The 25914-nt window shown below is 37.5% G+C and overlaps 1 protein-coding gene across 3 annotated transcripts in view; it reads left to right on the forward strand.

Annotated features, from left to right (window-relative positions):
* LOC148976950 (uncharacterized) overlaps positions 1-25280 on the forward strand; it is a 175853-nt gene extending 150573 nt beyond the window's left edge. For 2 of the 3 annotated variants that reach the window (XM_089117512.1, XM_089117513.1), the window contains exons 4-7: positions 10207-10302; positions 10395-10530; positions 24055-24681; positions 24809-25280. In XM_089117512.1, coding sequence (XP_088973638.1) covers positions 10207-10302; positions 10395-10530; positions 24055-24681; positions 24809-24849 — 900 coding nt within the window. In that variant the 3' untranslated portion in view covers positions 24850-25280. The remainder of the gene's footprint in view (positions 1-10206; positions 10303-10394; positions 10531-24054; positions 24682-24808) is intronic. The other variant, XM_089117514.1, reaches the window with a different exon arrangement.
* The last annotated feature ends 634 nt before the right edge of the window (positions 25281-25914 follow it).

Below are 25914 nucleotides of genomic sequence, written 5' to 3' on the forward strand. Positions count from 1 at the left end.
TTTTGCACGTCGTGCAGAATAACACTAAAGGCACCATATATATACTTAAAAGTGGGGTTGTTAGTTTTATCTACAGTTACAAAAATCGGTATATACATTGTACTCCTCAAGCCGTACAACTTTCTAATACATAGTCATTAGCTCGGACCAAGAGGAAGTCAGATATTTTGGTCTGAATATGGTGAGCCTCTCTCTGAGCCTACGTCCCTGTATGGCAAGCCCTTTTAACATTTAAAAGCTAAGTTTGCCTATCCGGAATTAACATTGTAGATATCAACAACGTCTTTCTGTCTAGTCGTTACACTTTGGATAGTTTGTATTATCATTTAAGATATCTGTAACATAATTGTGACTAGTCGAAATGACAGAGTATGGCAAGCCGTTTTAACATTTAATCATGAAAGGGCCAAAGCCTTCGGCACCGCCACCCGGGTGCCTTTAGGTAACTAAAGGAACCGGGGTTGCGGTGCCTCCGGCTTGGGCCCGCCATCGCTGCTCGCAGCTATATTTATTATTATTATTATTATTTATACGACTATTCGGGCACTTTTGGGGCCCTTAACATGCTCAAAAACTCTTGAAACTTTGCACACGGGTCAGAACCCGCGGCCATCAGGGCCTGGCTGAAGATGGTACCCGGGCGTGGCAGGGGGGCTAGACAGCGCCCCCTGGAACGGGGTCCGAAAACTTGGTCCATAACTCAAACACGCTTGCATGTAATAATATGAAACTCGGTGCACATATAGATCTCATCGTTCATATATACCTCAAACTATTACTTTTTACCCCAGCCCAACAGGAAGTCGGTTACTTAGGGTTGTTCATAAAACACTCGCAATGGAATTTGAAGTACTACTCCTAGAGAATTCAAACACACGGCACGAAACTCAGTCAGCATGAAGTCAAGGCATTGACGATGAAAGTTTGCGAGGGGATTTTTGATATCTCGAACGGTTTGGCCATGGCGAGGAAACGAAATTATGGCGAGAAACGTGAAACAGGAAGTGTGTTATAACTTCAGCATACATTAACTGATCTTGATGAAACTTCAGCAGTATGTTCGCTGTAAGAGGACGATCACATGGATGTGACTATTGTGAGTCAGAGTTATAGCGCCACCAACTGGTAGCAGGAAGTGTGTCACTTTCAAAATGCTTTGAACTCACCCTTTTATTTTTACCCGATGTGCTTCAAACTTAATCTGTATAATGTAAATACATAGCAGAAGAAGACCTGTGAATGGATTCTTGATATCTTTGATACTGTTGCCGTGGCAACGCATCAAACTTTAAAATTCTTTTTTTTATGATTTTGAGACTCTTAGCGGCTTTTGGGGCCCTTAACGGGTTTGAAAACTCTTGAAACTTTGCACACAGGTCAGATCCCACAGCCATCAGAGCCGGGCTGAAGATGGTACCTGGGTGTGGCAGGGGGGCTAGACAGCGCCCCCTGGAACGGGGTCCGAACACTTGGTCCATAAATCAAACACGCTTGCATGTAATAATATGAAACTCGGTACACATGTTGATCTCATCGTTTCATCTATACCTCACGCTCTTACTTTTTACCCCAGCCAAACAGGAAGTCGGCTATTGAGGTTTGTTTGTAAAACGCTCGCAATGGAATGTGCAATACTCCTCCTAGAGAATTCAAACACACGGCACGAAACTCGGTCAGCATGAAGTCAAGGCATTGAGGATGAAAGTTTGCGAGGGGATTTTTTATATCTCGAACGGTTTGGCCGTGGCGAGGAAACAAAATTATGGCGAGAAACGTGAAACAGGAAGTGTGTTATAACTTCAGCATAGATTAACTGATCTTGATGAAACTTCAGCAGTGTGTTCGCTGTAAGAGGACGATCACGTGGATGTGACTATTGTGAGTCAGAGTTATAGCGCCACCAACTGGCAGCAGGAAGTGTGTCACTTTCAAACTGCTTTGATATCACCCTCTTATTTTTAACCGATTTGCTTCAAACTTCATCTGTATAATGTAAAAATACAGCAGATGTAGACCTGTGAATGGATTCTTGATATCTTTTATACTGTTGCTGTGGCAACAAATCAAACTTTAACATTCTTTTTTGATACTTTTGGGACTCTTAGCATGCTTGAAATTGCTTGAAACAGATAGATACAGATAGCTCGACAGATACATCACATTTATTAGCCAGTAGGCATGTGCAACTTTGGCAAAAGATTAAAGTAATGTCAAAAAAGTAAACAGTAAACACTAAAAGCCTCATATCTTCTAAAAATGTAATTATACATCATTTGTTTCTAAATTAAATTATACAAATATTATAATTAAACCAGTTTTTCCCTTTTTTCATTTAAGAATTATGTTTACGTTCAAAAACAGCCAGAAAGGTTTTAAAATTCAGAAGAAGAAAAAATAATCTGAGTCATACGTAGTGCTATACTGCCCTCTTGTGTTCAATATCAGGTAGGCCTATTGTGTATATTCCCACCGGTTAATCAACGTGTGACTCCGCTGGGACTCGGGAACTTTTAAATCGCTTACTTAAAACCGAAAGTCAAAATACAGATATCCGCACAAGACATTAATGTTGTGGAGTAGAGCGAGCATTTTAAATAAATTCCTATTAAGTAGGATTGAACTAAACAGAATGAACGTTCACTCTGTTCTGCTGGTTCCTCGCTGTTGGCGCGCACAGTTATGAATGCTTGTGCAGCCATGAGTTTTAGTTTAATTTTAAAATTAGCGCAATTTCGGGATTTTTATTATTTGAATTTATTTTTAAAAAACACAATGTTGAGTTTTATTGTAACACTGTTTTTGTATATTATATATAATTATAATGTATTTCTGTATAAAATAATACTACAATAAAAAACACATTTGTGACCGAACTGATCCAGCAAAATTAGTCACAGTGACCCAAATTTAAAAATTGAGATTTTGATATTAATGGAAAGAGGACACTGTAAGCTTTCAAATGATACCTTGGTCATACTTTGAATGGTTGTAACGATATACAGATTTGAATTCTGGTCGTCTGCCCTTTTTTTCCAATTGAAAACCTAAGAAAATCGCTTTTAAAGTTTTTTTGCCCGTTTTTTTTTTTTTTTGATATCTTTCAAAATCCATAGCATTTTAAGGGATAAACTATTTATTTTATATAGCTTAATTTGACCAAATAGATTAACATATAAATGCAATTTAACGAGGCTGAAACTCAACTTATTTTTAATTTTTTTGAAATAAATAATTAAAAAGTCACTTTTACAAAAATGTTCAAAATCAGAAAGATTAAAGAGGAGTCAGAGAGAAATTCAGTTTTCATACGGATTAGCCCACATAAGCAGAGAGCAGTCTGTTTTCTTTCATTTTGAATGGTTGTGTTTAAAAGTAGACATTTCAATATATATGTCTGTGAGGATACCTTATACGCTGACTTTCGGTTCATGAGACAAGCTTCAGTTCACGTGCCGCGCGTAGCCGCGTCGTGATTAGGCCTAGCCTATTGTCTGCAATTTATTTCTTATTATTAAATCCTAGTAATTGGTTGATGAAACATTGATTTAAATTAAGATAATTATTTTAAAACGAAATTTACTTTAAAGAAAGGCTTTGTGCTTGCATGTTTAAGCTATGTGAAAGTTTTTGTGCTGCTTCCAGAGAACGGTCACGTTCGGATTGTTTTTCCTCATAAATGCGAACACGGAAAATAAAATAAAGATTTTATGTTCTGGAGAGAGTCAACCCTTCTTCATCCGGTGAGTATTACTTTTGGTTTGTGCAGTGTGGTTCACATAGGCCAATTTATTAAAATATTTAATTATCTGGGAATTGGATGCTGAAATTCAGGGGCGTAATTTGCGGGTGGGACGGGTGGGACATGTCCCCACCACTTTTTGCCAGGGTCGATATTGTCCCCACCACTATTAAAAGCTCTCGCGGCACGGATCTAACAGTAGAAATAAATAAAACATCTCCAACTGACAGACCATTAATTTAGTTCGTTTGTAAAATAAAAGAAGCGATCTAGCCCTAAAATATGTTGTTTTTTAAATCAAGTGATCAAAGTGCTCTTTGCCGCTTGCGATCGGTAGCGCGGTTACAGTGTATCTCGTGGCTCACGCACAATCTTCACATCTTCACATGCGCGCTTCAATCCGTTTCGGAGACTATTTGTTGCGGAGTGGAGCGCGAGCGGGCGGATCTTGGACAGAGCGCAAAGGGGCATTTTTTAAAAGGACTGAGCGTCGCCCTATTTCCCGCTCCAATTTCGCTCCGCTCACACCACGAATTATCTGACTCCATTTCTTTTCCCCGCCTGGCTAAAGAAGCTCGCATTGTGTTCAGCATCCCAAGCGAGTCTGCAAGGGCAGAGACGGTTTTCTCCGCAACCACCGCATGAGTCTGAAGCCTCAGTTGTCCAAACTTGTTCTTGAAGGTGAACTCAAAAGAACTGTAGATAAGGAAAGCAATTCATTTTCTTTCTTTCTTTCTTTTTTTAAGTTAATTTATATATAATTAGGCCCATTGATTCGTTTGATTTTACAGCATTTTTTTGTACAATTGATATTAGCATAATATAAAGCATAATTTTATTTTATTTGTGAGCGCTGTGCAAACGTTTAGTTATCAAAATGTTGGCCTAATAGTTAATTTAATTTTTTCAATTTACTTTTAAAATGTTTATGTAGGCCTTTATTTATTTATTTTTTTTACATTTTTGTTTATACACTTATTTTTTTTTATCTTTATTTATATTATTAGGCCCATTTATTCGTTTAATTGTACAGCAGTTTGTGTGTACAATGGATATAAGCCAATTTAAATTTTAATCGTGTGTGTTCTGCAAAAAATCAGTTATCAAAATTCTGGCTTAATAGTTAATTTACTTTTAAAACTTTTATGGATATTTTTGTTTTTATAATTTTTATTCATATTATTAGGTCAATTTATTCGTTTAATTTTACTGGACTTTCTGTAGGCTATTCCACTGGACATGCTTTAAAGTCGGATTTATGTTTTTATTCACGTGTCACGTGATTCATTTATTTATACACATGTCCCACCCACTTTTTAAAACAAAGTTACGCCACTGCTGAAATTGCCCAATTTAAAAAAAAATAGTAATAATTTAAGTTTTGTGGTGTAAGTCTACGTATTTTATAGGCTAATGTTAACTTCAAATAATACTAATAGTAATTTAAAGATGTTGTAGCTAGCATTGGGTCTGGACGTGAAGGATAACTTCGGGAGTTGAAGGGACGTGTCGGTGTCGTGATTCTGTCTTCTCACACCGCGACACAGGTTCGTGGATCTGAGTGTCGCGATCGTTACAGCCTTACATAGGCTATATTCTTCTTGCAGATAAATATACTCACGCAGTTTAGGTTAGAAGCCTCCAGTGAGTTCAACGTTTCAGGGGATACCCGGGAAATGCTCAGAGGTGACGAGGGGAGTTGAGAAGAGCAATGTTTATTTCAGCGAATTTAAAGCTTTGACAACTTTAATCGTTATTTAAATACCTTTACTCAATTATCTCGACTACGAAACCCTGTGAGATTATTTTTGAATGTCTGTTCTTTGAAATTAGCAAAAAAAAAAAATATAATTTTTTTTTTGTTATTTCATGGTTTTTCCACATAATCGGCCCATATCTTAAAATGGAAGGTTGCAACTTCCGACTCATTTCGCCAGAGCGGGTCACATTTGATTTTTATTTTTTAAACAATGTAATGTGTAACCTAAAAATAAACAGATTATTTGATAAATGATATATTTAAATCTCCATATTGTAGCCTAATATCTGCAGGGCAGCCTAGTCTTAATAAATGTATGCTTCATTTTTCATTAGTAAATTTGATCAATAAATTCAATAATTTAGAATAATAAGACACTATAGGGCTGTTACCCTAGGTAAGGCTGATCAAATTAAATCGGTTACACAATAATGTTACGAGATTGGTTTAACAGGAGTCAATTAAAAATCGCTGTAAAGAACGATACTTTTAAACATAACCCTAAATCACCATAAGGTGTCGCCAGATGACCGTCTTAATGAACGAGTCATGGATTCAAAATGCTGAATCATTCAGTAATGAGAAAACACATTGCTTTGAGATGCGCGATGGGTCGCTGTGATCTTTGTTTAACTATTTTCTCTGCTGAAACAGAAAAAAAGTCAATATTGCATCTAAAAAGTCAATATTGCATCTAAAATGTAAGTGACTTGACTTGTGTGTGTGACTATGTTTGTTGTAGTGATAAGAGTTGCATCCTTGTTAAAGTTTAAGGCCTTGTGTTTTTATGAAGAGTTCAGATGCAAAAGCCTCTAAATGCCATTTGAAATGTTCTTCTTTAATGATGATTTTTTATCAAACTTGTATATTTAAGTTCAGTAATTTCACTTAAATAACAATTAATAGGTAATCATCATTGCCATTTAAGTGAAATCACTGAACTTAAATATACAAGCTTGATAAAAATGATCATTCTAGAAGAAAATTTCAAATGGCACTTAGAGGCTTTTGCATCTGAACTCTTCATATCTTTCTTTCTTTTTTTTTTCTTTTTTTACAAAATATGCATATAACCCATATATTTTAGATTTATTATTTGTTTTAAATTAAATTAAGATTGTATTTTTGGTAATTGAACCTGAATGAATTTAAAAATGAATGTGCTATATTTCAGATCATATATTTGTTTTTCTTAAAATTTGAACTAACTTTATTCTCAGCTGAATTATAAATATTTTATTTCTGTATGAATTAAAAACACATTTGATTTTTCTTTTTTAATCAATGTAGAATGTGTAACTGAAATATAAACAGATTAGGGCTCTGTTCGAGGACAAGTAACTAAAACCAATGCGACATGATGAATGTTTGTTTCCCAAACCATCTGAGTAACAGCTTACTTTTCTTTCTTACTATATTCTTTCTTACTATAAACTGTGCTGTAGAGCTTGCATCAGTCAAAGCAGGGTTACATTTTGCATGTCGTGCACAATAAACCTAAAGGCACCAGGGTGGCGGTGCCACCGGCTTCATATATGTATGTATATATACAGTATATATATATATATATATATACAGTATATATATATATATATATACAGTATATATATATATATATATACAGTATATATATATATATATATATATATATATATATATATATATATATAGCTGTGATCCGCGATGAAGGGCCAAAGCCAGTGGCATGGCCACCCTGGTGCTTTTAGGTAACTAAGGAACCGGGGTTGCGGTGCCACCGGCTTGGGCCCTTCATCGCTGCTCGCAGCTATATTTAAGTATTAATTTTGCTGTAGCCTAATACATAACCTATTCATTTATAATGGATCATTATTGCGTGACATTTGTGTCAATAATCATCAAACACAGGTGACGCCGCGTCGTGGGAGGGGCCCCCAAATCAAATTCTGCTTAGGGCCCCCAAAAGGCTCGGGCCGGCTCTGCATAAAAATACGTACTACTTTTTTTTCTTCGTCATTTTCTTTGCTTTATTGGCGGTAGTCCAGTGTTCCCCTTTGTGTTTGGCAGTTTCGCCGGGTTCCGCAAGGAAGTTAGAGAAAATAGAGGAGTCAAAGGTTATATGACGCCATAGACGGGCGACGAAACGGAAATAAAGAAACGTCCCGTGTCTTCGAATTAAACTATAAATTTCTCCGTATTTGAAAGTTGGTGGAAACTGTCAGGATAATGTAAGTACACATCTAATAGAAATATAACATAGACAGAATTATTTTTTGCTATTTTTAAAGCAGAAAAAATACATATTGTGGCTTTAATGGAGTTTCATCTGTTAATCGAACAGTCCCAGAAGTGAGAAGAAAATGGTTTGACATAAAGCTTGACAGCAAAAAATGTTAGTTAGTAAAAAATTAGTTCACTTCGGAAAAATCGTATTCAAACTGGAGAAGGACCGCCATCGATCACCAGATCTACTACTGGCTCTTAAAATAAAAGTAAAAAAAAAACCAAAAAAAAAAAAAAAACGTACGTAATTACTATATAAAATATTGGTAACACTTTATAATAACTACACGCTAATAATCATTAGTTAAGCATGAGTAAACGGTTTATTCATCATTCATAAAGCATTAATAGACATTAATAAGCAGTTTATAAATACAGCTGCAAATGCTTTCTTCTTGATTTAAAAGTATATCTATAATTTGTTTAATAATTGTATTTTCCTTTTTTTAAGCTAAGTAATTTAAGAGTTTTCAGCTTTATTAACATGTGTTTCAGCTGCAATTCAGGGTTAATTCGGGTAGTTTGGGTATGTATTCGGGTAGTTCGGGTGTGCCATTTGATTGGAATTTCCTCCAAACTAAATTAAAATTAGAAAATTTGCTGACTCTTGACCGTTTTAAATCAGTTATCCCGCGAATAGAAGCTGATCTAACATTATGTAACTGCTTTTAATCTATTCTTTTAACTGTTTTTTTTTCTCTCTCTCTCTCTCTCTTTTTTTTAAATGATTTGTCTGTGTGATGTTTATTTGTAATGGAACTGATTCTACTGCTGCACATTTTTGGCCAGGACACTCCTGTAAAAGAGATTCTTAATCTCAGAGAGCTTTTCTGGAAATAAAGGTTAAATAAAAAAATAATAAAATAAAAAAAGTTATAAAGCATTTAGTAGTGGTCAGTTAACTATGTTCGTGAGCATCTAAAGTGAGGACTATTCATGCTTTGTAAAGCATTTATAAAGGAGATTTAAAGGCTGTCATAAATATTTCAATGTTCTGTATCACTGTGTTGTGTTGTTACATTTGAATGTTTAGAAGATTGATGCGCATTTAAATCTATTGATGCAATTTAAATTCGGATGTTAAGTGCACCATTTACGCGTGGCTGGGAGGAGGTGTAGATTTCTTGCATAGGCTACAAACTAACATTTGGAAAATACGAACATTTTAATGAATCCGAAAATTTATGCCAGAACCACTTTACACATGATTTACACACAAATTCGTTCTGCTCGTGTTTCATTAATGAGACCCATTATCTTTATTCATGATTTATTAGATGATAATGGATATTTCTTGTCTCATTATGACAAAATTATGTTTGAGGTTTACCCAGTAAATGATTTTATGCAGAAACGATTTCATTTCGAGGTGGAACCTTGTGGCTTTTGTTCTTCTGGTCCTGAAACACCATCACAATATTCTTTTATTGTCAGATTACTTCGAAATTTTGGTTGTATATACATAGCTAGCTGGCTGTCAGTAAAAATTGAGACAATTCCTCCTATAACCCTGCAAGATGTGCTCTTTTTTAAGTGTGATTTAAACTTACCCTTCATTGATGTTGTAAATTTTGTTTTATTGATGGGTAAATATCATATCCATACTTGTAAATGGAAAAAATGTAGGCCATCCTTTAATATATTTCTTTGTGATTTTACTCAAATGCTTCAGAGCTTCAAATACTTAAAAAAAACGTAATAGAAAGTCTGAAACTTTATGTTTCTCTTTTTCAAAACATTTACTTTTTTAGTATTTTCATTTCTTTCATGTATACTGGCTATGTGCTTGTCTTCACCATTGCTCCTTCTTTTTTTTTCTTTTTTTTTTTTTAAATCCAAACTCTGTATTTATCTAAATGGAAGTTTCTTACAGTGTTGTTTGTTCCCTGACTTGTTCTGTTCATTCTGCAAATGAAAAAAAAAAAAAAAAAAAAAAACAATGGCAATTTGCATTCAGAGGTTACACCTTTTGGGGGGTAGGAGGACCATTTGCACATCTTCCTTTATGTGTCAGTTTATCTAACTCTTAAAAATCTTATTACCTTTTGTTTTACTTATTTGGAAATGAGACATTTGTACAATCACACTGAGACATATCAATTGATACCAAACATGAATAAAACGATAATTGTTCACATTAAAGCCATAGATTCATAAAATAACACAAAACTATTTCTACATACAATAAAACATACATAGCCTAATAAACATACATTTTAGTCTGTTTTTAAGATAATAGTAGTCTGTATGATTTTTTTTTTTTTTGATTTAATGATTTGTGTGTGTGTGTGTGTGTGTAACAATAGCAGAAGTATTCTTTGACTATCTGAAAACAACAAATTATGCTTACATTTCTACAGCAGTCTGCTTGGTGCTAAGTCAATTTTCTCCTTCTCTAATGATACCCAACCCTGTGCTTTTTTTTGTTGTTTTTTGTTTTTTCCAGGAGCTTAATATCATCATTGTCTGTGGCAATAATAATGGTGGGTTTTTCTACCAAACTACAACACTCTTCGACAATACACTGGGGATCTCAAATATAGTAAGGAAAATATTTGTTAGCATATCGTTTGAGGATATTTTATCAAATAATCAGATTTTGATTTATGAATCAATTTCCTTTTTTTCCCCCAGGCTAATGTTAACAGTATCCAGGGTTCGGTACAGTCAGGCTTGATTCAGTGTGTTTTCACCATTCCCACTGACATCATCAACATTGCTTATTTACAAATTCCCATATTCGTTGACATCTTGAAGGGTTCAACCAATGGTGAGTTTGTTACAGGTTGTTATAGGATATGTAGCTAATGCTAAAATAAATATATTTCACAAAAAGTTCTGTAATGCACATACTGTACAGTGGGGTCCAAATGACTAAGACATTGAAAATCTGGCATTTTAAATCATTTTTAATAATCATAAGGATAAATATATTATATCTGGTCCTTCCAAGTCCAGAAACTGTCTTGCTAGCAAGTTAGCTCATATGCAATGGCAAATCCAACCAATTTGGGTGTTCCCTTTCGAAAGCTACTGCTCAGCACACTGGGGACATATTTTATTGTGACCAGCTGTGAAAATTGTTTATAACACGTCAATGGAATTGACCCAGCGGTAATATAGCCTCGGTTGGTGACGTCATCAGCACGCCCCTGCGATACGAGGCTATAAATAGATGATCCGCAGGTGCATCATCTGGTCTTTTATCTTCAGACCATCACTGCGCATTGTGTGAACGTCAGAACTCTCTCTCTGTGTCACCAGATCCAAACATCCCGTCTCGTAATCTCGAAGCGCGCTCTGGTGCTTCTTCAGTTCACGAGGGGGATGATATATCTCTTGATGTTTCATTCCTCTCGCGAAAAAAAAAAAATCTGTCGAGGAATTGCTAGGTTGTTACTCACGCCGTGGTCAGATTACAGCTTGACTGGCCACGTGAACAAGAGACCCCCAAACACAATAAGCTGGAGGCTAGGTTTCTGTCCGGTGGCAAGGGGGGAGAACATTACAGTCTCTTCCCTTTTTCGAGGACCTTCATGATGAGTTATCTAAATCATGAAATCATGGAGTAAACCTTATACTTCTCGCGTGTTTGTGCCATCGAAGTCGACTTTCTCGATTATTGTGGGTGCAAAGACACGGGGGTATACGGAGATGCCTCGGGTTGAAGAGACGCTTGCGAGCTATCTCTCCCCCGAATCGGCATCTTCGGGTTAGAAACCTGCCCTCCTCATTAAACCCTGTCGTATTACATCATCTTTAGTGAGAAAAGTTTATCAAGCTGCAGGTCAGACTGGTGCTGCGCTGCACACTATGGCAGTGTTACAGGCGTACCAGGCTGATCTGCTGAAGGATTTGAGTGCGGGCAGTACTATCGATGAGGAATCATTCTCTGAGCTTCGTCGTGCAACAGATCTGTCTCTCCGTGCGACCAAGCAGACGGCCCGTGCCATCGGCTATTCAATGTCTGCTTTGGTTAGCACGGAGAGGCATCCGTGGCTTAATCTGACGGATTAAAGAAAAAGATAGTTTATTTCTTATTTACTCTCCTATTTCTCCATCTGGGCTGTTTGGTGACTTCGCTTTAAGGAAGTTAAGAAACACGAGGAAGCGTTTGTTCAGTTTCTTTCCCATCACACTCAAGGGGAGGGGCCATCTGCCCCGCCCTGGTCCTTCAAAACCTAGGGAGGTAAAGAAGCAGTACAGTTAGGATAAAGAATCCAATTTCAGTTTCACTGGCGTGATCTTCACTTCCGTGAAACCGGAGCTGATGCATGTACTGTCACAAGAGCTGCAAACTCTTCTGAGCAAAGAGGCCATAGAATATGTTCCCCTTCCAGAGAGGAAGTCGGGTTATTACAGCAGATACTTCCTAGTTCCCAAAAAGGATGGGGGGTTGCGTCCAATCTTAGATCTTCGAGGCTTAAACCGTACAGTCAAAGCGCTCAAGTTCAAGATGTTAACAGTCAAGACGGTCGTGTCACAAAATCAACATCGAGTTTGGTTCGTCACGATCCATTTGAAGGAGGCATATTTTCACATAGAAATATTGCCACAACACAGGAAATTTCGGATTCTTCAATTCGGCCTGGCCTTGTCAACCCGCACATACACAAAATGCATGGATGTGGGGCATTCGCAATTAGAATTACATCGACAATTGGCTAATTCTAGCACAATCACAAGAGATGGCGCTTCAACACAGAGACATTGTGTTAGCTCATCTAGTTTCTCTAGGCCTGAAACTCTGAAAAGTGTTCTTTCTCCTGCTAAGAGAACGAATTATCTCGGCATCGTTTGGGATTCGATTACGATGCGGGCACAAATGTCTTCCGCTCGAATCGAGACCATTCGGCAGACCATGACCTAAGTCAAGCTAGGTCAAGTTTGTTTGTCAGTATCAAAGAATGTCGGGTCTCATGGCTTCAGCATCCACGGTGATTCCTCCGGGGCTGTTGCACATGAGACCGTTTCAGTTGTGGCTAAAAGCCAGAGGATTTCATCCAAGGGCCAATCCTCAAAGGCAAATAAAAGTAATGCGCTGCGGGCTTCGTACACTATCTCTATGCTCAGACCCCGGTTCCTGCTGGTCGCAAACTGCTAGCGACGGATGCCTCCCTGATGGTCTGGGGAGCGGTCTTAGATGGCCATCCGGCTCAAGGGGAATGGGAGGGTCATCAGCTCGATTGGCACATCAATTGCCTCGAGATGATGGCCATATTTCTGGCTCTGAAATATTTTCTCCATTAATTGAGGGGCTGTCATGTCCTAGTGCGGGTGGACAACACAGCAGCAGTCTCGTATATAAATCACCAGGGAGGTCTGCGCTCACGCAACCTGAACAGGTTAGCGAGGCAGATTTTTCTCTGGGCCCAGGGCAAGTTTCTGTCACTCAGGGCAGATTACATCCCAGGGCATTTGAATGTGGGAGTAGATCTATTGTCCAGACAGACGCTACCGACGGGGGAATGGAGACTCCACCCGGAGGTAGTGAATGGCCCAAGTTGCTCATGGCCCAAGTTGCGCCTGTATGCGTTTCTTCCAGTTTCTCTGCTCCCGGGAGTTCTAGCCAGAGTTTGCCAACTAGGGTCTTGCTTCTTACTGACAGCCACAGAGTATATGCTGCGCTCCTTTGCTGTGCTGAAGGTGTCCCAGGTCTGCTCTTAGGATAAAATTCCTGATGATGCACCTGCGGATCATCTATTTATAGCCTCTCGGTGATAATGTCTCTCCTCGACGGCTGGCAGTGAGCAATCTTGTGGAATCTTCACGTTTGGCCCCTGAGGGGTACCGATTAAGAAACACTGGGCTTTTGTCGGATGTTGCCAATAAATGGGGTGTTTTTGAAAGATGGTGTGTTGAACACAATGTAGATTCAGTTAACTGCCAGATTGCTTCAGTGCTGGACTTCATGCACGAGAAACTATCAACAGGCTCATGCCCTGCCACTCTTAAGGTTTACGTGGCTGCTCTTTCGGCCTGCCACGCCTTAGTTGACACTTGGGAGACACCCTCTTCTCTCTCGCTTCTTTCGGGGAGCCAGGCAACTGAGGCATTCAGTAAGAACTAAGATCCTTTCATGGGGCTTAGCTGTAGTTCTCGAGGGTCTGGTTGACACCCCCTTTGAACCTATAGAATCAGCGTCTGATAAACTAGACTCTAAAATGTTTTTTTCTTATGGCAATAACGTCTTTGAAAAGAATTGGGGATGTACAGGCTCGCCATCCTGTTTAGACTTTGCCCCAGGAATGGTGAAAGTGATTTTGCATCCACATCCTGATTTTCGGCTGTACATCCTGTCACTCTTGAGGCTTTCTGCTCCCCGCCGTTCTCTATGCCGGAGCAGGAGAGATCACATAGACTGTGTCCAGTCCATGCTCCTCGGGCCTACGTTCACCGCACTAGCCAGTGGCGTAAGTCAAAGCAACCGTTTGTTTGTTATGGGGGCAGTAACAGGGGTGCTGCCGCTACTAAACAGATCATGTCACATTGGGTCAGGGATGCTATCACTCTTGCTTATGAGGCGCACGGCCAAGTTTCGCCTGTAGGTCTTAGGGCTCACTCCACCAGGGAGGTCGCCTCTTCTAGTGCTTTGGCAAGGGGTGCCCCCCTACAACATGTTTGTGATGCGACACAATCATAAGATTTTATAGTTTGGATGTTCATTCCACTCCAGGCTCTCACGTCTAGGGAATGTCTCTGGTTACTTTATTGTAACCTTGTTCCCCGAGAAAGTGTAACGAGATGCTGCGCTCCTTTGCCGTGCTGAAGGTGTCCCAGGTCTGCTCTTCAGATAAAATTCCTGATGATGCACCTGCGGATCATCTATTTATAGCCTCGTGTTGTGGGGGCGTGCTGATGACGTCACCGACCGAGGCTATATTACCGCCGGGTCAATTCCATTGACGTGTTATACACAATTTTCACAGCTGGTCATGATAAAATATGTTCCCAATACGCTGAGCAGCGCAGCATCTTTCCGCTTTCTCAGAGAACAAGGTTACAATAAAGTAGCTAACCAGAGACATTATATTTGATTCAGACCTCTGCATTGAATTATCGAATCAGTTTTGTCGTTAAAATAGCTTCTACTTAAAAACCATTTACAAACTTAAATCATTTCTGACTTTTCATGATTTGCTAAAAGTGATCCTTATATTACATCAGGAGCAGACTATTGCAATTCTCTAGGTATTTCCCACATCCCCAGTCCTCATTAACATGCTTGCAGATAGTTCAGAATTTAGCTGCAAGACTGTTGACTGGTACAAAAAATCATAATCATATTACTTCAGTTCTGGACTTGTTTCATTGGCTCCCTGTCCAATTTAGAATTCAGTATAAGCTTATAGGCCTACTAATTGTTCATAAAACTTTAAATGGGTTGATGTCCTTTATGCAGCACTTTGGTCAATGCGATCTTTGTTATATGTTCTTTAGAAATATTTACATATTTCTATAAGACAATGAATTAAAAAAATGATAAAATACTTTTATCTGACTTATTTTAAATGACTTTGCACTATTTCTAAGTAACTAATCAAATAAGCAGGTTTTTTTAACAGATTGTTTTTTTTTTTTTTTTTTTTTTTTTTTGCATGGATCATTCAGTTTTGTTTAAGGAGTTTATGTCAGCTTAAGTGCTGCTGTCACTGTTTCATTAAAGGCAGGGTAGGCAGTTTGTTTCTAAAAACTTTTCCCCAAATTTGTTTAAACTGCCTTTATACACCAATACATATCTAAAATGTAAATACTCCAAAAAGGAGAGTATAAAAATCGAGTGTCTGTATCAATCGAGCTTCTCTTTCCATCCGGAGAATCGGAATAAATGCAATGATTGGCTGGGCGTCTGTCACTCCCTCGCTACCATGGCTAACACTAGGCTTGTGCAAAATTGAGAATTTCAGAATTGGCATTTGTTGGAATTAATTGGAATTTGAACTGAATTAACTCCGCCCAACAGGAAGTTGAATTTGAATTGGAACGACAGGAAGTGGAATTAAATTCATGGCAATTCAAAGAAATTCCACACAGTCACATAACAGAAAGAATGTGTTGAATCTCACATAGCTACATTCAGCGTTAGGAAGGTTCGGAAATGTAATTGCTTACTGGTATAAGTTACCCATTATAAATGCGGTTTGGATTACTTTATCAATGCAAAGCAATTTCCTTTTAATTTTACTTAGTTACACGTAAGTCACTCCTCAACCCTGCATAAATGTTGTTCTAAAATATAGATACTGATTGATATAAATTAGACTACCCCACAATGTTTTTTAATTAGTTTTGCTCCAATGCTATTTTCATTTTAAAGTAATCAAATAACACAAAGTCGCTGTAATTGCAGTTATCATTTATTCCCATGAATTGCTGCCTTTAAAGCAAAAGGTGGACATACCACATACTAATAATTATGAAATATGTAAATGTTTTTATTAAATTTTAAATTTTTTATATACACTGAACAAAATTATTAATGAAACACTTTTGTTTTTGCCCCCATTTTTCATGAGCTGCACTCAAAGATGTAAGAATTTTCTATGTACACAAAAGGCCTATTTCTCTCAAATATTGTTCACAAATCTGTTAGTGAGCACTTCTCCTTTGCCGAGATAATCAATCCACCTCACAGGTGTGGCATATCAAGATGCTGATTAGACAGCATGATTATTGCACAGGTGTGCCTTAGGCTGGCCACAATAAAAGGCCACTCTAAAATGTGCAGTTTTATCACAGAGCAAAACGTCCGATATTTTGAGGGAGTGTGCAATTGGCATGCTGACTGCAGGAATGTTCACCAGAGCTGTTACCTATGAATTGAATGTTCATTTCTCTACCATAAGTAGTCTCCAAAGGTGTTTCAGATAATTTGGAAGTACATCCAACTGCCCTCACAACTGCAGAGCATGTGTAACCACACCAGCCCAGGACCTCCAAGATCGTCTGAGACCAGCCACCTGGACAGCTGCTGCAACAATCGGTTTGCACAATAAAACAATTTCTGCACAAACGGTCAGAAACCATCTCAGGTAAGCTAATCTGTATGCTCTTCGTCCTCATCAGGGTTTCAATCTGACTGCAGTTTGTCATCGTAACCGACTTGAGTGGGCAAATGCTCACATTCGATGGCATCTGGCACTTTGGAGAGGTGTTCTCTTCATGGATGAATCCGAGGTTTCACTGTATAGTACAGATGGCAGACAGCATGTATGGCGTTGTGTGGGTGAGCGGTTTGCTGATGTCAACGTTGTGAATCTAGTGGCCCATGGTGGCAGTGGGGTTATGGTATGGGAAGGCATTATGGACAACGAACACAGGTGCATTTTATTGATGGCATTTTGAATGAACAGAAATACCGGGAGATCCTGGGGCCCATTCTTGTGCCATTCAAACACGACCATCACCACATGTTGCAGCATGATGATCCACAACCCCATGTTGCAAGGATCTGTACACAATTCCTGGAAGCTGAAAACATCCCAGTTCTTGCATGGCCAGCATACTCGCCGGTAGGGATGGGTTCCGAAACCCGGTATTAAACTGGCCTGGTGCTGAATTACGAAAGACCACTGGATCAATAAGCTCAGGCGTTTTTTTTTATCAGATTTGGAGAGCGCATTCCAAAAGCTACATTTTCACTGACTTAAAATGCAGTCTCAATGTGAACGAAAGGCCAAACCAGAGACAAAAATATACATTTTTAAACGAAAACGTATTAGTGTGGACATGGCCAGAGAGATTTCTCTCACGCAGAGCCACAGCGCCCACAACACGACAGCCCCTGATTAATGAGTGACGATGGAGAACAGAACTCAAACGTATGGTTACACTTTAGATCTGTGATATTAAACTAATTTTATTTTAGATTTTGGCTTCCAATGATGATAAAAAAGAAGATATTTGAGGTAAACCGCAAAAAACTATACCCTCATTCTGTCTACTTCCTTCCCTTTACAGCGGTACACTGACATTTCTCCCTAAAACCCAAACGTAACGTCAGAATCGGCACAATCAGTGATTTTTATAAAATCCAGTCTCTATTGTTGCTAGATTGTGGGACACGTTTGATAATAAAAAGCTATTAAAAGCACCAAAATCAACGCCAGAGATGCTATTCCAAAGGTGGCACACGCTCCGAAACAGACCTCAACGAGACAAGCAAATTATACTTTGGGCTTTGGGTGTGCTTCAAAACGATCAAATACACTTAAATACAGTTTAAGTCTTAAATTGGCATAAATAGTTGGGAGAAAATATGATGTGTAATAATTATTAGATCTGCATTTGGTCTTAAAGGGGCATCAGTCTAATAAACCTGAAGACAATTGTGTCATTAACGTGAATCAAATAACAAAAGGCAAAGAGAAAATCAGTCACAGCTCTTGAATGAATAATTTTGGCTTTTATAAGCTTTAATCTATCTATGATAACCTATGTGTTATTTTAAATTTGATTACTTTATTAGATTTATTTTTAGCACATAATACTTATGTTAGTAGACCTTACTGAAATTAAAGCACAGTGTATATAATTTGTGTCTTTGGTTTATTGTATACTTTTTTTGTTTGACCATGTGTTTGTACGTTGTTTTTCATGTCCTATGTATTCTAAAACACCAAAAAGCCTGCACCCTGCTGCATAATAGATGTTTTATTTGTTTTGTTAAAGTATTGCATTTTCTTTTGCTTTAGATATTTATTTATTTATTAAAATAGAAAGCAATATTAAATGTTCTAAATTATATATTATTTTCACATAACAAAAAGAACTGATAAAAATACAGTTAAAGTACCGTAAAGCAGTATCGGTAAGAGTAATACCGTTAAAACCTTAACGATACCCATCCCTACGGTCACCCATTGAGCATGTTTGGGATGCTCTGGATCGGCATATGCGACAGTGTGTTCCAGTTCCTGCCAATATCCAGCAACTTCGCACAGCCATTGAAGGGGAGTGGATCAACATTCCACAGGCCACAATCAACAACCTGATCAACTCTGTTGGGCTGTTTACACCTGGCCGCTTCATGCGTTATATGTGATCGGATAGCTATCCATTCATTGGAGTAGAAAAAGGCTACAATGATGTAAAGATCATTGGAACTAACTAGTAATGACTCGAGTGTTACTACATGATCTAGTCATGATTTGTGCAACCAAACACTAAAGTCATTTAAAGCGTTTGAGATTTTTGGTGAACTTTACTATACTATTAGAACATTTTTTTAGAAGTATGTCCTAACACCTGAGTCATTACTAGTTAGTTCCAGTGATCTTCACTTTATAATACGGATCCAAATAATTAGTCATTCCCATAGAAGTATGAAGTAACACTTTCATCTGTGTACTATTACTTACTAATTCATTAATCAGAGTTTTTTTTTCTTTTCTTTTTTTTTTTTTTAAGAGTAGTTACTAGATTGTTAATAAACTTTTTCAGTAGTTCTCTGGGAAGCATTCAAAAAATAATAGTTATTGATTAGTTAATAGGGAACTACCACTTTCATCTGTACACTATTACTTGTTCGTTAATCTATCACTATTACTAGTTCGTTAATCAGAGTTTCTTGTTAGTTAATAATAGTTACTAGATTGTTATTATTGTGTTACTCAATAGTTCTTGTGTAGTTATTCATTAACGAAGGAACCGTATTCTAAAGTGTTACCAATTTTGTCACTAGGAGCTACTCTTTGGACTGAGATTCTTTATGAATACGTGCCCAGGTGTAATTGTCCTCCGAAATGCATTCGAGACGGATTTGAATCCGATCGCTCAAAGCACTTCAGGAGGTGGTCTGGGCCGCATTCCAGACGAAACTAGACCAGTGTAAATGCATCTGGTATATGTAAATTTTACTCCTCCCCAAAATGCAAAAAAATAATCGTGTTTGAGCGCGTTATAGGCTATGTCACATTATAGTCAGATATGACGCCGCTACTGCGACACGCATCACCTCAGATGAGCAGTTGAGCGTCTATTCATCAAGCCAATGTGCAAACTATTGCAAATCAAAGTGAAAGTAAGTCGCAGACTGTTAACACACAATCATCTTCATTAAAAGTAAAGAAACAAAATGATCTTACCAGTTCTGTTGACGCTATCTCTTGTTGCCGTCTTTGATTTTGAAATTAGCTGATGATCAACACTGTAAAAAATTTCTTGTCAAATTAACAGTAACTTACTGGCAACAATTATCCAGTACTTGCTGTATTTCATTTAACAGTAAAATTACCGTAACACTAACTACAGTACTGTTAAGCATACTGCAAATTAAATAACATTATTTTACTGTAATTTCTTACCATATTAAAGTACAGAATTACACTGTTAATTTTTAATAATACTGTATAGTATGAAATGTTATTGTATTTATTTTATAGTGCTACTGTGTAACCTGTAGAAAATCCGTAGAAATATTATTTTAACTGTTAATGGGAAATAGAAAAAAGAACAATTGAAGCTTTAACTGCACAAGGTTTATTGTGTATTTTCAAACACATTAGTACATTTACATAATATACATTTAAATACATTAATACAATTAAATACATTAATAATAAAAATGTAATATAATACAATAAAAATCATGCATGACAATCATGAACAATTATGCATAAATACATGCAAAAATTATCATGAACAGGTAAAATAGAAAAGATTAAAGGGGTGCTATCTGATCAATCTATTAGAAAGATAGTTCATAACAACTCATCCACCCATTCCCTGCTGGGGTAAAACAGCTTAAACTAGTCTAAGATTGTCTATTGGTTTGAGATAGACTGTCTAACTGGTCACAGTTGCTGATTTTAAAGGGTTTTTGGCTGCTTTCTATCTAAGGGACCAGATTTGCAGGGCTGGGAGACACATATAAACTTATAAACTATAAAAGCTTTGACGAGTAAACCACCAATCCAGATGAGTATAACAAAATGACAAGTTATCCAGTGTCCTTTTAAAAAAAAAACTAAACGCAAAACAACCTCATCATGCACATGTGCCATGAAAAACTTGCATTACGGTATCAATAATTATTTATATGCAGACTTATGTTCTAACTTTTGAAATAAGAAGTTTTCTATCCAAGCTTTTATGCAATTAAACCTTAAACTGTACAGTAACGTTTATTTTCACACAACAATTCTTGCAGATAGACAAAATTCACAGATGGATAAAAATCCGTTTAAAATGTTCTCAGTGGGTCAGTACTGGACCAAGGTAAACGTTAGTAGTTAGATAAATAGAATAATTAAATTAGATTAGATTTACAATTCATCGGTCGTCAAGATGGATAGGGGTCTTCTTAACATGCACAGCTCACACCTGTGGAAAAGGAGAACAGACAAGACAGTTAAAATATAGTACGTTTTTGTTGTTGTTTTGGCTAAACAGCAAAAACAGACAAAATGATGCCTAAAGTGTAATTCACTTAATACTAAAATCTTGTTTGTTGGACTGTTGTTTAAAATCAATTCATTTACGATCACGTGAAAACGTAGGCTAAATCTTGCTTGTGTGATACTAAGTTACATGACTTAAAAAAAGCTTGACAAGGCATCGTTCCCTTCAAATGAGTACATGTCAGTTTACACATAGTAAAAAAAAAACAATGATATTATAGCCGACAATACTGTAGTATATGCAGTGAATGGTTCCTACCGGAACACCCCCAGGCAGTTTGTGTAGTTGGTATGACCCGGGTTTTTTTTGTTGTTGTTGATTCTAAGTTCGCTAGTAAAGTGTTCATCACCAGGCTAACTCCCTCGTGTATGTGTCGTTAATGATAACCAAAGATTAACAAAGACCACAACAAATACTGTAAATGTCACACATAGCTTTGTATTTTGGACAAAAATACACATTGGGCGCTTTCCGCGGTCCAACTTTATCACTGAGGTAACGTTAAGTTAACGTTGAACGCCAGGTCAGGATTTACACGAAAATAAGCGTGAAAAAATCAATAAGAGGAATCGGCACTTTAATTTTATAACAATAAATCCGAATCCTAACCTTGGATGTCCGATTTCAGGATACATTTATCGATTATCAATTCCTAACCCCTGTAAGTCATAAAATAATGAACGTGCAGGCGCTTCCACCGACAACGTGGTAAATAACAAAATGATTAGACCATTTTGACCGTATAAGAGGTTACATATGAAATATATGTTAATAAAATCACATTTAATCAAGTAAGGCTATCAACATAAAAGAAATCCGCGTCTGACTTATACAGACGTAGAACATTCCGCGGCCACTTCGTTCTAACGTTAATCTGTTAACGTAAGTAACTCATATGGTTTGCATAAAAATATGAATTACTAACCAGATGTATGGCGAAAACGTTGCCGACCGACAGCGACGCGATGCACGGCCTGCGTGTTCTTACAGAGGGAAGGGAACTGAAGAGTCGAGTTCTTCATAAAATGGCAGCTTGTTGTGGTTATATTTTTCGCGGTCATTTCGTACTAATGTATTTGAATTTACAGTAACATCCCAAATGACTACATTGAAGAGTAGCCTATTAAAATGTCTAGAATATATTAAATTGAATATAGAAATCGTGGTCAGCTATTCTAAATAACTTTAAAGTTATTAGCTAGAATCCGTATGCATACACATTATAAGAATTATTACTTACCAGATGAAGAAGTTGCAGGTCGGCAGAAAAGACAGCAGCACCACTGACACGACACTCTTCCAAAGTCAAATATGCTCTCGTCTCATGCTCTCACCCCACTGACATAAATTATGTAATAAATTATGACTGTTAATGGTCAACCAGTGCTACATTTTTATTTTAAATGTAAGAATAACATTAGTAGGCTAGCAATTTTACCCGTGGATCTGTGTGTGGTGTTTTTCGCGGTCAATGCACTGCTGTATTTAGATTAACAGTAACTGATAATTTCCCAGAATGCATTGCAATTCTACAGTAACATACTGTCAACTGTGTGCACAGTACATAACTGTTGAAAAAACAATTTAATACTGTGAAAACAACTAAATCTACTGTAACTTACTGTACATAGATTATACAGTAAGAAACTGTTGAGAAAAACAGTATAATCCTGTGAAAACAACAGAAATCATTTACAGTGAATAAAATGCAGCAATATCTGTTGCTTTTGGTGACGTGCACTCTATTAAATCTGCAGCGGGAATTGAATCGGATTTATATACCAAAAACTGCACACCTGTGCAATAATCATGCTCTCTAATCAGCATCTTGATATCCCACACCTGTGTTGTAGATGGATTATCTCGGCAAAGGAGAAGTGCTCACTAACACAGATTTGGACATATTTGGGAACAATATTTGAGAGAAATAGGTCTTTTGTGTACATAGAAAAAGTCTTAGGGCGTTTTCACACCTGAAAGTCTGCACCAAGGTCTGAAACAAAGTTCACGTTTTGATACATTTTATACTTTCAGAAAGTTTTGGTTTGGTTTCACACTGCAATTATGCGAGCGCACTAAAGAACTTTAAGTGACATACTTGCGTTCTGTCGTCATCATCCATGTGGGCTGCGTCTTGACATTGATTGGTTTAGTAAATGGACGTGCGTCTGACGTCAGTGTGTTGTCAATTCGGCGGGTAACTTTGACAACATGAGCGAAAAGACGGATATCGTTGCAACTATATTGTAATTTTTATGGCATAATTACCTGCAGCACCAATTATACACAAGTCTATTTCAAATTCGCCAAATGAACGTCCTCATCGTGCGAACATTTTATTGTCGCTGCCAGGAAAGGAGGAGAAGACTGCAAGTTGACTTCAATTAAAAACCTCATCTCCTCATTTCTCCATGTGCTACCACGGCTCTTTTTTCCTGCCACCTTCTGTTTTTTGAGATTTTTGGTGAACCACCAGAACTTCCTGTAAAAGGTATGAATGTCCGAACCATACAGAAATGCTTTCACACTAGAAATGAACGAAACCTTTTTTCAGTTTGATCTGGGCCGAGACTACTTCTTTTCGTAGGACCAAATTTCATCTGTTTGGCTTTCAAACCTGTAATTTTGATTCGGACCAAACTGAAAGTCCAAAAGTCCGGACCAAACAAGGTAGGTGTGAAAGGGCCCTTAGATCTTTGAGTGCAGCTCATGAAAAATGGGGGCAAAAACAAAAGTGTTGCGTTTATAATTTTGTTTTGTGTATAATATAAATTATAGTGGGGGAAACGTATAAATAGCATTTTTACTAGTGGCCTCAGGCTTTTTTGTCCCAACTGTACATGCATAAATCCTGAGCTGATTATAGACTGCCATTTTGTAATTTGTTTTAAAGGAACTGTGCTGGGAGCACCAACAAGTATACTTGGGTCCTCTGTTCTGGTTAATCTATTTAATGTCAGTTCTACTAAAGTTGTAAGTACCACAGCTAACAGCACAGCTGGCACCACAGCTAACACAACAGCTGGCACTACAGCTAACACCTCAGTTGGAACCACAGCTAACACGACAGCTGGCACAACAGCTAACACCTCAGTTGGAACCGCAGATAACACAACAGCTGACAATACAGCTAACACCTCAGCTAACACCACAGCTGGAACCACAGCTAACACCACATCTGGCTCTACAGCTAACACCACAGCTGGAACCACAGCTGGCACCACAGTTGGAACCACAGCTAACACCACACCTGGAACCACAGCTGGCACCACACCTGGAACCACAGCTAACACCACATCTGGCATTACAGCTAACACCACAGCTGGAACCACACCTGGAACCACAGCTGGCACCACAGCTGGCACCACAGCTGGAACCACAGCTGGCACCACAGCTGGAACCACAGCTAACACCAAACCTGGAACCACAGCTAACACCGCAGCTGTAACCACAGCTAACACCGCAGCTAAGACCACAGCTAAATCAAATGCCAGCATTTCACTCAGCTTTCTGAGTCATGGTAAATACATTTCTCAAAAGTTATCCAATGTTGAGTTAAATCACAATTTATTCAACAATAACGTGTATGTTATTTTCTCAATGCATCCAGTTCAAATAACTCTCTCTTTTCTTGTTATGATTCACAGTAGCAATTTGCCTTCTCAGTATCTTCTTGCATCTGATCTGATGAGACCCAAGAGAGACCTGAGGACTAACCATATGGATTGGTAGTAACATTGGCGTGTTTTTCAAAAATATTCTTATTTCCTTTGGATCTTTCTTTATATGATTTTTTCTGTACGATTTTTCACAAACATATAAGTAATCCATGAGTGTTTGACATATACATGGTATGTTGGCCACATATAAAAAGCCATGTATTTTATTTTTTATTTATTTATTTATTTTTAATTGTGTTTTAATGGCCCTCTAAAATTATTTACTGATGGAAATGATCATGAAAATGTACAATTGTATTTTGAATGAGAACTGAAGTTACATTAAATATTATTTGTTAAAATAATACATAACAGATATTATATATATATAATTAAATACTATGTTATTAAAATGTTAAAACAGTTTGTTGGTCAATCTTTACTTGCTATAAATAAAAACAACTTTGAAATTTAAATGTTTATTTGTGATATATCTTTAAAGTGCCCCATTATGTTTTGTTGTTTTTTTTGTTTTGTTTTTTCCGAATAATACCTTTCATGCAGTGTCTGATATAGCTGTATGTGAATGTTCGAAAAGTCGAAAAAGTCTGAGTCGAAAGTGCACAAATAAAGTTATTGTCTCCCAAAAGAAAGAATCATCCCTGAACCGCCTAAACGAGTTGTCAGGAATTACAGTCTCACGTTCTGTCCCAATTCACATACTATCCGTCCTAAAATTGTATTTTAAAATAGAATTAGTACATCCTAAATAGTATGTTGTAGTATGTTGAAATGAGTATTCCAAAGATCCCCGTTTGGTCTACTATTTCTGGTCAGAATCCAAGTTGCAGATCGATGCACACTCTACGACTAATATTGCCCACAACCCATTGCGTATTGGACAAGGTTTTGATTCGAACTACAAACACGAGTAAAAACTGTAAAAAAACTACAGACATGCGAGTCGGGGGGGGGGGGGGGGGGGGGAGGGTGGGGTTATGTAGAAAGGTTTAGATAAAGGGGTTTGAGTAATTAATTATCAGATGAAAAGAATGTGTTCAATGTTGTCCACAATATATATCTTATCTGCAACA

Source organism: Pimephales promelas, chromosome 12 (assembly GCF_988280905.1).
Source record: "Pimephales promelas chromosome 12, fPimPro1.hap1.1, whole genome shotgun sequence".
Taxonomy (NCBI): domain Eukaryota; kingdom Metazoa; phylum Chordata; class Actinopteri; order Cypriniformes; family Leuciscidae; genus Pimephales; species Pimephales promelas.